Raw genomic sequence first — 15,400 nt, forward strand, 5'->3', positions numbered from 1 at the left:
TGATTCTGACTGATTCATGTCCCCACATTCAACAAAATACACGAACAAGTACGGATCTTATGGTCTTGGAGGAAAGCCATCTTGTTTTGCATAGAGACAAGTGTTCCACTACTGGATGTTTCCATATGTCTTAATCTGTTGGTACATAATCACATTTATCACGTGTCAATTTTTTGCCTTAACTGGTAATTTACGTTAGGGTTTCAGGGGGGTCTGCTTTTTAAAAATGCGATAACACACCAGAAATCTAACCTTGCAAAGCAGATGGATATGCCCGTGTACATGTTTCTCACTGGTGAATCCATCATGCAAAGCTCCTGTCTGAGCCGTTTGGGCCCGGTTAGTAAGTGACAGGACCAATCAGCATCAAGGGGCAGTACTTTCAGGCACAGCAGAGTCATGACGTAAGCCAACAGCAACAAGTGGCCAGTGCAATTATGGCGGAAGAAATTAGTGTGGATGCTGCTGAAGTGCCAGTTTCATCAGAACTTGATGACATTTCTTCGTTAAAAGAAGAACAAAGAACAGCATTGAGTTGTTTTCTTTTCAAAAACGGCAAAAGTCATGTACTGACATATTTACAGTTGCCATGATTCACGTTATGCAGCTCTAATGGAGTTTACTCCTTCGGTAGGGGCACAGCTCGCTAGCGACTACGTCACGTGGTTCATTGCTCCGATTGGCCTGTAAAGATGTGACAAACAAAATGTTCATCCAGTCACCCTCCGAGTTTTTTTTTTCAAAGGCTCTGCCCTTTCCCAAACGTTGTGTATGAGTGGTTTTCCAGATGGATGTGTGAAACAAATCCATTGGCGTGCCAGGTTACCAGAAAACTTGATCAAAGCAGAATAGTAGTGCGCACACGTGTTAGGAGTTATCAGGAGTGGAGACTTGCATGAGAGATATCTGAAGTTTCATTCAGGCAATATTGAAAGTAATATGATCTTTAAAACAGAAAAAAAGCATTACACTTGAAAATCGACTGCATTTGTCAAAAACTATGACAGCTGGCACCATAGCAGAGGGGGTCAGCAGTAGCTCAGTCTGTGTGTGGACTCAGGTTTGGAACCAACCTGCTGGTTTAAGTCCAGGTGCAGACCATGTATGGAAATCAAGACTGTTGTTGGAGAGGTTCCAGTTCATTCCCAGAGTACTGCAGAGGTGCTCCTGTAGCCCCAGCTGCTCTGGGCACCAGTTTCCTTGCAGCCATATCGCTCTGATATCTCTGCATTGATGCATTTCTGCAGGTCTGTGTTTATTTTTTTAGGCCTGTAGGATGCACGTCTCACAATTATGGAATGAAAAGTCAGATTTTTCCATTGTGATTGATAGAAATGCAACCTCAGTTACCAAAAATTTGGGGTGCTGAGTAAAATGTGCCCATAATTTATTTATAACACAACATGAACAACATGTCATATGTTGAAACTGGGACATTTCACTATGTCATTAAAATATTAGCTCATTTTGAATTTGATAACAGTAAAACATCTAAAGAAAAAAAAAAAAAAAGCTGGAAAAGATGGTGGTACTAACAAAAAAAAAACAGCAGGAGGAGCTAGGGATGGGTACCTTTCACATTTGAACTGGTACAGTACCGATTCCCGGTACCTGTGAATTGGCATTGGTACATTACGGTACCAATTTTCAGTACTTTTGAGCGTGACTGATGCGCAATAATAAATGTTACATAACCTTAGAACTTCTGAATTTTAGTTATTTATGTCTCAATATCAAAACACTATCCAATGAAAAATACATCAAAACAACATCAGACACCATTTGTATTGTAACATCACAACTGTTTTTACAAATTACTCCAACATTGAAAACTTAAACTACTAAAACTACCCAGTGGTTTTTCTTTATATTGCACAAATGAAATCCAGCCCACTACCTCCTATTCCTCTAATTTCCCCTCTTGGAAAAATGTGCATTGGGGTCTGTGGAGGGAGAATAAGTTTAAAACAAATGAACAATAGAGTATGGAGTTAAAATAACTAAATAAAGGTATAAAATTTTACCAATTAAAGTATTACAAATGAAAGTAAACAAACTTCTTCTTCTACCATGAACTATGTGTCCTGCACATCTTCTTTCGTCATGCAGTTCTTTTTCTAACAAAACTGAGATGTCAACTTTCCCTGGTAAGAGCAGAGTCTGCTCCTCACTCATCAATCAATCATGCACCTGTCCATGCAGAAGCTAACCAAGCCTTAATCTGAAAAACATCACACACCTGAACCGTGCACACTGGGTCCATTATGTTATATTTGTATTTACTGCTAAAAATTAATAGAAAGTGGCAAATTGTTTCATTCTGTGGTGAAAATAAGCAGTGAGGACGAGCCTGTGGCTCTTTCACTCCTTCAGAATCACTCTGAACACATCCATTCTGACGGAGCGCTTCATATGGCATCAGCTGCGCGAAGTTGGTGAGATGGAGAGCAACTTTTAGGATACACTCACACTAGGGAATCCATACCATGCCTTAATCCAGTGTCTGTTAGGTGAACGTATCCCTTTATCTAGTATATTTCCATGGTTGATATCCACATGATAAACGGGCAAATCACAGTGTTTAAAGTGAGGTTTCGGTACGATAGAGCAAGAGGGAGGGGGGCAAACGAGCAGGAAACATATGCTCCTATCCAGACAATGTCTCTTTGACAGCACCCCAACTTTTTTGGAAATGGGGTTTAATGCGATATTAAAGAATTAAATCAGAAACTTAAAAATAAATCTTGACTGTCAGCTTGTATCATAAATGTTTTTATTTAATGAAAATGGTTACAAAAGTTTCTTGAAACATTTGATTGTCACAATGTAGGTGTTTATCAAATTTTATTAACAATTTATGTCAAAACACAATAATACAGTTAGTTTGGTGAAGTTTCAGAAATTCAGTCTTTTTGCTATTGTTGGATGGAGACAGCCATGCAGTTGTTGGAGACATTTGATTTGTCTTTTTTTGTACAAATCCAATTAAATAAATGGAAAAAACTGTAAAAAAAAAAATCAGTCACATGAGGTAAATTATCATAATCTGATGTTTTTAAAATCTGTCAAAATATATAGTGTATTCCTTTAAAAAGTTTAAGTGGTGTTAAGGAGCTGACAGCAAAAGGACACACAGCTGGATGTTTAAAGCTAGAAGAAGATGATAAATGTCAGATGTGCACTTTATTTTAAGGTGGTCCTTTAACACCTATTGTCACATCAGCATCCTATTTGGGCCCTTTCCACTCAACTAAATCTAGCTGCTTAATCTCTGTGATGATTGATGATCACTTAAGCGCCTTTGTCCACCATTGTGTCTATTTCTGTGTAGACTTTCTAAAATAAATCCTAACTTTTGTGTTTTTTTGTTCTAGGACAACAACAGCAGCGACTCTCAGGCTGACACGGAGGAGTCAGTCACTCCTGCCCCCCCTGAACTGGATGCAGAATCCATCACAAAGACGGTGACCAGCTCTCTCACCATGCAGGAGTATTTCGCTCAGAGAATGGCTCAGCTAAAAAAAGCCAGAGGACAGACCCAAATGACTGAAGCCTCACCAGGAGAGGAAGCAGACGAAACCTCACGACCATCTGAAGAACCAGATCCCTCCTCTGTCTGCCGTGATGGCTCAGAAGGGCTCAAAAAGAAAAAAAAGAAGAAGAAGAGCAAGAAGTCCTCTGATGATATAGAAATGGTGGAAGAAAATATTTCAACTCCTATCGTCATTGAGGATGATGGGAATGAAGAACAGGAGCCTCAAAGGAAAAAGAAGAAAAAGAGAAAGTTGGTAGAAAGTGAAGAAGCTCCAAATGAGACCTGCAGCTCCCCCTCTGGTGTGGAGAACTGTGAGGACAACTGTGAGGAGCTGCCTTCATCCAAGAAGAAAAAGCATAAAAAACACAAAAAGGAAGCTGAGCTAACAAATGGACACACACAAACAGAGGAACAAAACACAGAACATAGCATAGTCCAAAAAAAGAAGAAGAAACACAGAGAGGAGGCTGAGGATGTTGTATACGAAGATGACCAGGAGCCAGTAGAGAAGAAATCCAAAAAGGACAAGAAAAAGAAAAAGAAACATCAAGAACAGGAACTAAATAACTAGCTGTTGGTTTCATCAGTTATACACTCTCTTCATAAACTTCTCATGTTAGTGGGGAAACGTGGTGAATTAATGACCTTGTAAAACAAATTAATTAGGGATGATATACATTTATTTACATTGAAAACTTAAAAGTGAACTTAGCTCAGATTGTTGTTCTTACTGTGTTGAAGGACAACAAGCTTTTTATTAACTCTCTTGCCAAAATTATGCTATTAAAGGAAAGTACACGACTTCAGACTCACACAAAACTCTTGAAAATTGTACTGAATTTACCAGGATGAGCAGCATGTGTGAATGCAAACAGCAGTTTTTTCACCCTGACTTCACCCTGAAATTTCCCTCCAAGCATATGGAGCCCTATGGAGCTCTTTTCAGACATGCAACCTACCCTGAAATTTTCCCAACTGTTTGTTCAAACAGCTGGAAGTTCTCCTGCAATTTGCCTGTCAGTCAAACGGGGGCGGGGGAGGGAGAAGTACAAGGGGCTTGCAGAGTCAGAGCTGAAAGCTGCTTTTTGTGTTCACACATGCAGCTCATCCAGGTTAATTCAGGGAATTTTCAGGAATTTTGTACAAGTGTAAAAAGGGCTTTATTTTGCCCTCTCTCACCCCTCCACTGACTGAAGGGCAAACAGTAACACTTCCTGCTGTGAGGGTCAAGTGTGAAAAGCAAGTCAGAAAATATTCTGGAAAGGTAAACTAATTTTCAGAAAATTATAGGGTTACATGTGTGAAAAGGGGTATAGAGAACGTTGTCTCTGAAAACTTGGGATTTTGTGTAGATTAAACTAAAGCTCTATTCACACTTGCAAACCCTTCTGAATATTTCCTGTATTTACCAGGGTGATCTGCTTGTGTGAATACAAAACACTTGAATTTCTCCCACTGACTTGCAGGCAAACTGCAGGAAAACCTCCTGCTGAAGAATAAGTGTGAGCAAGCAAGAAAAATTGTCAATGTAGGTTACCTTGAAGATTTCCAAAAACGTCAGGGTCACATGTGTTAGGAGTACTTTTGTATTTTTGCCTCCCTGATCTCTTTCTTGCCTGAAAGGTAAACACTGCCATCACTGTCAAGCGTGAACAAACAAGTCAGGAAAATCTCAGGGTTGGTTGCCCTGAAATCTTCTGGTAATTTTCAGGGTTACACGTGTGGAAAGAGTTTTAACAGGACAAAATATGTCAGTAAGCTCTGGAACTGGAAAGCTTTTTCAGTTTTAACAGTTTCCAGGCTACATACTTGGATAAGCTAAGCCTGGCAGGAGCAGGCTGTGGCTTCAATATTACTTAACATTTAAGTCAAGCAAAAAACAGTGCATTATATATCTCTTCAGAAAAATCAATTTTCTCTATCTGGCATCAAATTGTCTAAATTATAAAAATTCGTACCTGTTTCACTGTTTGTAATTCATTGCCAAATTGTCAATTTCTAATGTATTGACGTAATGAAATATTCTTTCAGAATCAGTTGTCTTATCCCATGCATCTCCATTGCTATTTATTGAAACAATATTTTACTGGTGAAATATACATAATCTCTCCTAAGGACTGAGCACTAGTTTTTCTAAGGTTCACAAATAAGTCCTGTCTTTCAGTATCTGTGACTTGACAAATCTAAACCGATGCAGTTTCAGGATGTTTGTTGTAAAATACAGATTCTTATAGTTTAATGGGATCAATGCTGTTTTTAAATAAATCCAAATAGTCACTCATGTTTGGTTGATTTTTTTCTCTTCTGTATTCAAACAGAAATACCAGAGAGACAAGGTGATGCTTTTGTGGAGCAGTGATCTGGTCAGCTGAAAATGACAAGTCACTTTTTCCACTTTCAAATGTTCACAGGGTTACAAAATCTTTTCTCTGACGTGACAGAGGAGCTTCTAACAAGCCCGTCTAGTTCAGCAATGACAGCGGGAGGAATGAGTCAAAGGAGGAAAAAGGAAACTACAGCTGTCCAGTCACACGTCAAAACATTGCAGCCTTCCTTGTCACTATTTCGGGTTTTTAAGTTAGAAAAATGAAACCTTGATCATCACATTCTTTTACTCATTAAATCATCCTGAATATAACTGCGAGCATCTCTTGTCTAGGTATTTTTATTTTCCCTGAATGTTGAGTCATTCTTGCATCCAGTTTAGTTTCATAAACCATCATTGCACAAAAGCAAGTATTTATCAAGTGTGCACCTTAAGGAAAAAAAAGACACCTGAATGCAGAGGTGGAAAAAGCTGGTTATTCTGGTTAAAGTTTACTTAAGTACTGGTCTACAAATCTACTCAGGTAAAAGTAAAAAGTATTACATTTACAGTTTAACTACTGAGCACTGAGTAGCTACTAAGCAGTCATACAGTAAAATATGATTTCTCTTTATTAGCAAGAACAAGAGAATAGATCTCCAACCAGGTTGTTCAGGTAAAATGACAGCTCTATAATAAAGTAAAATTATTTAAAATATTTAGCCTAGTAGCATTAAGGGGATTTTTGTACGCTTCCATGCTACCACTGAAGGAACCAAATAACAGAAACAGATTTTTTTATTCCAGTTTCCACCAGAGAAATGAGCATCTAAAATGGACTGTTAAATGTTGCTGATATTCCCAGTTTTACTAGTGCATCTAAAAAAGTTAGAATATCATGGAAAAAGTAAAATATTTTTTGTCACTCGTTTCTGAAAGTGAAACCCATGTATTATATAGACTCATTACACATAAAGTGAAGTATTTCAAGCCTTAATTTCTTGAAATTTGGATAATTATGGCTTACAGATAAGAAAACCCAAAATTCAGTGTCTCAGAAAATTAGAATATTACATAAGATCAGTTAAAAAAGGATATTTTAAACAGAAATGTCAGGCTTCTGAAAAGTATGTTCATTTTCATGCCTTCAATACTTTGTTGGGCCTACTTTTGCATGAATTACTGCATCAATGCGACGTGGCATTGAGGCGATCAGCCTGTGATGTAATGGAAGCCCAGGTTGCTTTGATAGCGGCCTTCAGGTCATCTGTATTGTTGGGTCTGGTGCCGCTCATTTCCTCTTGACAATAACCCATAGATTCTCTATGGGGTTCAGGTCAGGCCAGTTTGCTGGCCAGTCAAGCACAGTTACACCATGGTCATTGAACCAGCTTTTGGTACCTTTGGCAGTGTGGGCAGGTGCCAAGTCCTGCTGGAAAATGAAATCGGCATCTCCATAAAGCTTGTCAGCAGAAAGAAGCATGAGGTGCTCTAAAATGTCCTGGTAGATGGCTGCGTTGACTGTGGACTTCAGAAAACACAGTGGACCAACACCAGCAGATGACATGGCAGCCCAAACCATCACTGACTGTGGGAACTTCACACTGGACTCCAAGCAACGTGGATTCTGTGCCTCTCCACCTCTCCCTCCAGACTCAGGGACCTTGATTTCCAAATGAATGCAAAATGTACTTTCATCTGAAAAGAGGACTTTGGACCACTGAGCAACAGTCCAGTTCTTTTTCTTCACAGCCCAGGTAAGACGCTTCTGATGTTGTCTCTGGTTCAGGAGTGGCTTGACACGAGGAATGCCACATTTTTAGCCCATGTCTATTGGTGTGTGCCTCAGTCAAGCCTCAGTCCACTCCTTGTGAAGCTCCCCCAAATTCTTTAATGGATTTTGCTTGGCAATCCCCTCAAGGCTGGTGCACCTTTTCCTACCACACTTTTTTCCTTCCACTCAACTTTCTATGAATATGCTTGGATACAGCACTCTGTGAACAACCAGCTTCTTTAGCAATGACCTTTTGTGGCTTACCCTCCTTGTGGAGGGTGTCAATGACTGTCTTCTGGACATCTGTCAAGTCTGCAGTCTTCCCCATGATTGTGTAGCCTACTGACCCAGACTGAGAGACCATTTAAAGGCTCAGGAAACCTTTGCAGGTGTTTGGAGTTCATTAGCTGATTAGGGTGTGACACCATGACTTTCCAATATTTAACTTTTTCACAATATTCTAATTTTCAGAGACACTGAATTTTGGGTTTTCTTATCAGTAAGCCATAATCATCAAAATTTCAAGAAATAAAGTCTTGGAATACACCACTATGTGTGTAATGAGTCTATATAATATATGGGTTTCACTTTCTGAAATGAGTGACATAAAGTATTGAACTTTTTTATGATATTCTAATTTTTTGAGATGTACTAGTACATGCTGCACCTTTAAGAAAACCTAAAGTTAAACTCTAACTCAGTGGATAGCTTTACTCATTATGCAAATGTGTCTCACATCAAAAACAATAACAATCCGCCAGACACATGACCAAAAGAGCCCCAGCAGGGATCACTGTGTAACAGACATCTAAACACTTTGTCCAAGGGCATGATGGGACTGAGACTAAATTAAACAAAACTGTTGCCATAGTAAAGTAACCCCCCCCCCCAAGCAACAGACCCCTCCTAAGTCTGTAGCAGACACGTCTTTTATTGTGAAAGGCTGAACAACAGCAGGCTGATAGCACTCACACCCACGCAGTGGTTAACAGACACAGCTATTACTCATTACTGATACCCCCAATTTTCTTAATCCCAAATATTAAATATAATGTGAAACCTGCTTCTCACTGTTGTCTAACTTCACTCACTTTCTCTCTTACTGCTGGGTGTCTGACTTTCGCTGAGTCTACATCAGTGTGGCCCATATCACAACAGCAGTGTGAGTACAACCCAATATATCACTGATGTGTCTGCTCTGTGCACAATCTGCGGCTTCAGGTGCCGTATCCTGTTCCTGTTGAGGAGGGGGGGCTAAAGCTGACACTTCAGTTTGATGCTTGGGAAACGCTGATTTCAATTTTGGCCCATCCTGCAAGACAAAAGTTAGATTTTTTAAGTTTAAACTACCTTACATGAATTTTGCAAGACGATGCCAGCTAACCACTGACCTGTGGCTGATATTAAGCAGTGCATGAGTGTTGTGTGAGAGTGTGAGCTACTTCATGGCTGCAGCCCAAGAGTATCCTGTCAACAGGAACTCCTGGATTTGATACGCACCTGCGCCTGACCACAGAAGGAAACAGATTTGTTTGTAGTGTATATTCACTGGTTTTATCTCTGCTCTCACCCACAGATGTGTTCAGAGAAAACTGATCAGCAACCCAAATGAAGAGCTATATAATTATATTTTTTAAGGAATTTAGATACTATAATGTAATGTGGATATTTTTAGAAATGGAGGAGGAAAGGTTTTTTTTCTTTTATATAAGTTTTGTGTTTCGTTGCAAGGGGTATGAATTCTGTGAAAATCTGAAAACTCCAGTGACGCCTGTGTGATGACTGAGTTTACTGTAGAACAGGTTGGATAAGTTTGCCTGGTGATGGTTTCCTTGTTGACAGCTGAAGCTGCCTAAATCCTGTTTAATATTTCATTGACATTTAGGCTTTATTTAAACTATGGATGTTAAAAATCAGAGACAAACTTCAGTCCCTTGAGAATAAAATCCTTTACAATCTGAAAAGTAACCATGAACTGCTCTGTAGTTGATTCATACCATTTTAACTTCAGCTGAAACAAAACTGCACAGAGTCAGTGCAAAGTGTTTTGTTGTGAGGCCAGTGTAAGTAGTTAGTGGTGTTGAAATGCTGCTCTCTCTCTTTTTCACGGGGCTCAACATGCAATCAAGGAGGAGCCGAGAGTCCTCCGGGGCTTCTCCTGGAACCTGCTCCTCAAATATAAAGCTCTCCCCCCATCCAGCAGGAAACACTGAATCATAAGTCAGAGGCAGGAGCCGCTGCATGCGCACATCTGTGCTGTCTCCCAGACCCGAGCTGAAATCTGACTGCTGTCCTGTGTGGGATCTTTTCACACAGTTTCTCTACTTTTTTAAATTACACTACTCAACTTGGCAGACACCAGGCGTGACGCGCATCTAAAGTTTGGCAATTGGAGCGCGCGCACATGGCAGCCCTCATCAGCGCGTACTCGTCGTGGCCCGAGTCCTTCGAGTGTCCTCCAGGAGACGGGGACGTGTCCGACGGGCATGGCCCCCACAGGAGCCCCGCGGACAAGGCTCCGGAGCCGCGGATCAGGCGGCCCATGAACGCGTTCATGGTGTGGGCCAAAGATGAGCGGAAACGGCTGGCGGTGCAAAACCCGGACCTGCACAACGCCGAGCTCAGCAAGATGTTGGGTGAGATGAAAAAAAGTTTTTTTATAAAGTTTTGACATGAATAAAAATCAACGTGTTTTAATTCTGTTATCATTATTATTGCAACGAGCCTGCTTACCTTTAATTTATACTGTCCAAAAAAACATTCCCATCAGGCCTCAGCTGTTTGACACAAGTTCTTTAAGTGGACGCGGGAGAAAAAAGAAACACAAAGATAATTTATTATATCTAGAGAAAATGTTTAAAACGAGGCCTTTATAGAAATTTGGTGATGTTTTACTTTTTTTTTTTTACCAAACGTCAGTGCGTCCGTAAAACCCATCCGGATTACGGACACAAAGAAGCAAAAGGCGTTAAATTTTAAGATGATTTACGTAACTTAGATCTGTGTTTATTTGTTAACCCAAAATCTGACAGTGTCAAAAAATCTTCAAACGCCAATTGTGGAAAAGTTTTGCATTTGTAATCAGTGTATTGATGGAATAATAACGACAAAAGAAAAAAAGTAACCTGCCTTTATTTCTTCAAACAGGAACCAGAGAGATAGGTGCTTTAAAAAAAAATTTCATACATTTTGTCTAGTTTTTTAATTGGGATACACTCTAATTCTAAGTCACATTAATGCAGGCTAAATTATTCATTTTTAGTAAAAGAAAACGTATTTTTTTATTGTTTATGTCTCTTTTAAAATACTACCTTTTTATTTTGCACGTTAGTATAAATTTCATCTTAATAATTCATTTTTATTTAAAAGATTAAATAAGATTCTAATTTTTTATTAATTGAGTGTACCTTAGTATTTTCAAAGTTGAAAAAATTATAAGTTAATGTATGGTTATGTAAACTGTAAATAATAAATTTCCTTTATTCTGTACATTTAACATACCTCAAACTATGATTAAAAAAAGATGATAAAGATTAATGAAGAATAATCTTTAAGGCCTAACCTGATGTTTCGTGAAAATAAATTAATAAGTCTCTCTCTTCCTTATTGCAGGAAAATCTTGGAAGGCCCTGACCCCCCCTCAGAAGCGGCCCTATGTGGAGGAAGCAGAGCGGCTCCGGGTGCAGCACATGCAGGACTACCCCAACTACAAGTACCGTCCTCGCCGGAAGAAACAGCTGAAACGCATCTGCAAGCGCGTGGACCCCGGCTTCCTGCTGAGCGGCCTGGCCCCAGATCAGAACGCCCTGCCTGAGCAGCGAGCCCTCTGCCACCCCCTTGACAAAGATGAGGGTGGCCCTAACCCTGTCAGCAGCAGGTTTTCCAGCCCCAGCCCAGCTCTGCCCAGCGTGAGGAGCTTCAGGGATCCGGCGGGTTCAAACAGCAGCTTTGACACGTACCCCTATGGTCTGCCCACGCCCCCTGAGATGTCCCCCTTAGACGCCGTGGACCATGAGCATGTCCCCCCTTCCTATTATACTGGTAGCTCCTCTGTCTCCTGCTCCTCCTCTGCTTCCTGTCCAGATGAGCACCACCAGAATCAGACCCACATGGGCAGCCCGCCCCCGTACCACACTGACTACACCCAGACCCAGATCCATTGCGGGAGCTCACACATAGCTCACATCCCCCACATGCACCAAACCCCCTCTGGTGCTGGACTCATCCCTGGTCCTCCTCCGCTGTCCTACTACAGTACCTCCACTTTCCCCCAGATCCACCACGGGCTGCACCAGGGCCACCTTGGTCAGCTGTCCCCCCCACCAGAGACGCAGGCTCACCTTGAGACTCTGGACCAACTGAGCCAGGCAGAGCTGCTAGGTGAGGTAGACCGTAATGAGTTTGACCAGTACCTGAACTCGACTGGAAGCAGTTTTCACCCTGAGCAGGGCGGCAGCATGACCGTCACAGGACACATCCAGGTAGCATCCAGCGCTAACACTTCAGCGTGTCCCAGCAGCACGTCAGAAACCAGCCTCATTTCGGTGCTTGCGGACGCTACAGCGGCCTACTATAACAACTACGGCATCTCGTAAGCTAGGGCACAGCACCCATGAAACTTGAAACACGCAAGTGGGTGAGCAATTTTTAGCTGACTCCACAGTTGGGTGCTGAAGGAAAAATTCTGTGCCCTTGTCTGTAATATCAAATCTTTATGTAGCATCTCTCATGGACGCTATGGGTGCCCATTACAACAACAGTGGCACCTCGTAAGCTTGGTCACAGCACCCATTACACTTTGGACTCATCAGAGACTCTACAGTGAGAAAATGTTGTAAGACGCTACATTTGGGTGCTAGTAAGGAAAAGATTTCTGTGCTCTCATTTGTAATTCCCAACTTTAATTAGCATCTGGACTTACTACTGAGCAATATGATTGTCTGGAGCTGAGGGAAGAACCAAGAAAAAAGCAGAGGATTGTGAAGAAAGGGAGATGGACAACTCAGGGACATGAACTCTAGTCTGCCACCTCCACTTGTCATGAGATTTGTAAACCAGAAGAACAATCGTAGCGGACTTGTTGTCCACTTGTAAATGTTTCTTTTGCCACTGCGGCATGTACAGATGCTCTCTAGAAGCTAATTTAAGTCCTTAGATGTTTTGGCGAAATGCTAACTGTAATGCTATTCTCAACGCTTTCCATTCGAATGTTTATAGTCTATGTTCTAACTCTCATTAGCTTGGGAGTTTTACCTCAGTAGTTGTAATTGAATGAGGTTTTAGTCGGACATTTCTTATGCAATGTAACAAAAAAGGGTGTATAATGATGGAAAAAGGCGTTTATACTTCCTCTCAAGTACTTAATAATATATAATCATAACCTCTATGATGAAAATAATAATGGTAACTATAACTGTATGCTGATTTAGGTTTGTGAAAGACAATAATTTAAATAAAGTTCAATTTTTATAGAAATAAAGTCACTTACAGACTACATATTTTGCTCATTTAATCACACACACAGGATTTCTGATACTTTTTAAACAGCAGATGAACACTTTTCTGCTGATTTATAAAGCACATTATGAATGCAATTAGAATCCAGAATAAAAACATTAAGACCCATGTTAAGAGGTTTTTTCTTTTTGTTTTAAATGTGGCATTCGCCACTTGTCCATCCGCCACCTATCACTGTCACAGCATGCATTCTTCATTTTGTTTGCTCAGTGTCGTTTTAGTGCAAGTGTCCCATTCTGACACCCACTCCCCTGCTCGCTTTTTCCACCCTCTGTCACATCTTCCCTCTCCATCCGTCTCCTCTCGCTTTCATTTCATCCCGGTTCAGAGGATTAGTGTAAAACAGGCACAGCCGTCGCCACCCGCCTCCATCTCAACCGTCCTTTGTTTTCTTGGAGTCTTATTCTGGGTGCCATTCTTAGGCACTCTGGACCCCCACCCTCCTTCCACCCAAAACCCCCACCCCCTCACCACCTATTCTATCTTGCTGATGCAGACTTTTTCATAATCTGTGCAAAATAAATAAAAAAATAAATCCCAGGACCTCGTCGACTGTTTTACACCCTCCTCGTTTTTCTCAGCCCCCCCTCTCCCGCTCTGCTCTCACCCTCTCTGTTCTCTTGAATTTTTCTTTTTCGATAAAAGGAATTCAGGGGGCTTTTGACAAATCCTGGAGTCTGGCTGGTCTTCCTGCATTTTTTGGGAATGGTTGAGTCGTGCTTCTTGTAAAGAGGATGTGGCGGAGGAGCGGTGTTTCCTGACTGATAAGGGAAAAGCCTCTCTCCATCAGGATGTTTGGGCCTGGCTGGGCCCTGCATTAAAGAGCCAGAGAGAGGGAAGGGAACCCACTGTTCGGCAAGCGGGAGGAAACACTGCTGCGCTGATTAGCATCTTACTTACCCTTCTTTACTTACCCACATTTTTTCCGGGAGAGGCTTCGTCAACCTGGCCTGTAGCACCTTAGCAACAGAAACTCAGAAAACATACCAAAACTGGCCTCTTTCTGTTTCCGTACTTATGCTTTTGACACATTTAACAGTGAATGTGATTAAACTGACCAGTATGACAACATTCATCAAGCCCCACTATTCGTGACTATCCGATGCAAGCTAATTTCTTCGGGGTTAGGTCATTACCCTTTGAGCCTGCAGGGGCGTTAAGAGCTCTGCAGAGGGTCCATGTGACAGTGATCATATTTTGGAAAGGTGGCGCCTGAGGCATACAGGGTGAGAAAGTACTCCCAGAGATGTCAGGGTCAGCTCAGGGTGCTGCTGTAGACTCCCTCGGTAAAGATGCCTGGCAATATCTCAACAATCACATCCACCACCTCAGGGTAGGACACTGGGACTCGCACAAGGACAAAGACTCATGTCAACAAAGCATCCTGGTGTAACACGCAGAATAACATTAATTTAGCAGAGCAGAAGTTGCAGGAGGGTTCAGATTTTATTAAATGGTACAATAATTCCCCATGCTCAGTACTTTTATACATAGTAGCGTCAAATCATACTGGCCACACTGGAAACTTAAAAAAAAAAAAAGATAACAGGCCATAAAATGTCATAAATATTAAATGATAAAGTCCAAAAATGTTCAATTTCATGATTTCAGTTGACGCGGTTTCCTTAAACCTTCGAGACAAACTTAATTGAAATCTGCCAAATTAAATTATCAGACCATTTTTATGTAAACTAGAATGCTATTGGATAATTCAATTTTTAAAAAATTGATAATTAAAATACACAATGTAACTCATGTAACCCAGTCCACTCAACCTGCTGAAATTGTCTTTTAATATCTGATCCAGCGCCTTTCCCTCAAGTTATTGTGACATTTTCTCACAGAACAAATTATAACTGACATGACTAATGAAAATAATGGAAAACTTTATTAGTATTAAATACTATTTATGCTCAAAGTTACATCTATTAACTTTTAACTTCCACAGAGACTCAGACTGATGCCATGGCTGTCACCACAAGTCAAAGGACAGTCTGGAAAAATTAGCCCTGCATTTTCATGTTTGAATACTAAGGTAAGGTTCTGTGTAATCGGTGAGTTTTTAGTGATTAACTTTAACTTTTTAAGCTCTATGGCAGTGGTTTCCAACTTTTTCTTTCAGGCCATCCTTTGGCAAATGAAAATGCTCCACAGATAAACATGGATCATTAAATGCAAAACAGAGTCACTAACCTTGCAAAGCAGATGGATATACCCGTTTCCTTGTTTCTCACTGGCAAATCCATCTTGCAAAGCTACCATCTGAACT

General features: G+C 40.8%; 2 protein-coding genes across 2 annotated transcripts in view; both read left to right on the forward strand.

The window, feature by feature from the left end:
* Positions 1-4,791, forward strand: part of pinx1 (PIN2 (TERF1) interacting telomerase inhibitor 1) — a 37,800-nt gene extending 33,009 nt beyond the window's left edge. The window contains exon 7 of the mRNA XM_041805341.1: positions 3,375-4,791. Coding sequence (XP_041661275.1) covers positions 3,375-4,106 — 732 coding nt within the window. The 3' untranslated portion in view covers positions 4,107-4,791. The remainder of the gene's footprint in view (positions 1-3,374) is intronic.
* A 5,045-nt stretch (positions 4,792-9,836) lies between these two features.
* On the forward strand, positions 9,837-13,628 carry sox7 (SRY-box transcription factor 7). The gene is made up of 2 exons (XM_041805340.1): positions 9,837-10,250; positions 11,227-13,628. Exons 1-2 carry the CDS (start codon positions 10,019-10,021, stop codon positions 12,207-12,209), a joined length of 1,215 nt encoding a protein of 404 aa, XP_041661274.1. The 5' UTR covers positions 9,837-10,018; the 3' UTR covers positions 12,210-13,628.
* Positions 13,629-15,400: the final 1,772 nt, after the last annotated feature.

Source organism: Cheilinus undulatus, linkage group 14 (genome assembly GCF_018320785.1).
Source record: "Cheilinus undulatus linkage group 14, ASM1832078v1, whole genome shotgun sequence".
Taxonomy (NCBI): Eukaryota; Metazoa; Chordata; class Actinopteri; order Labriformes; family Labridae; genus Cheilinus; species Cheilinus undulatus.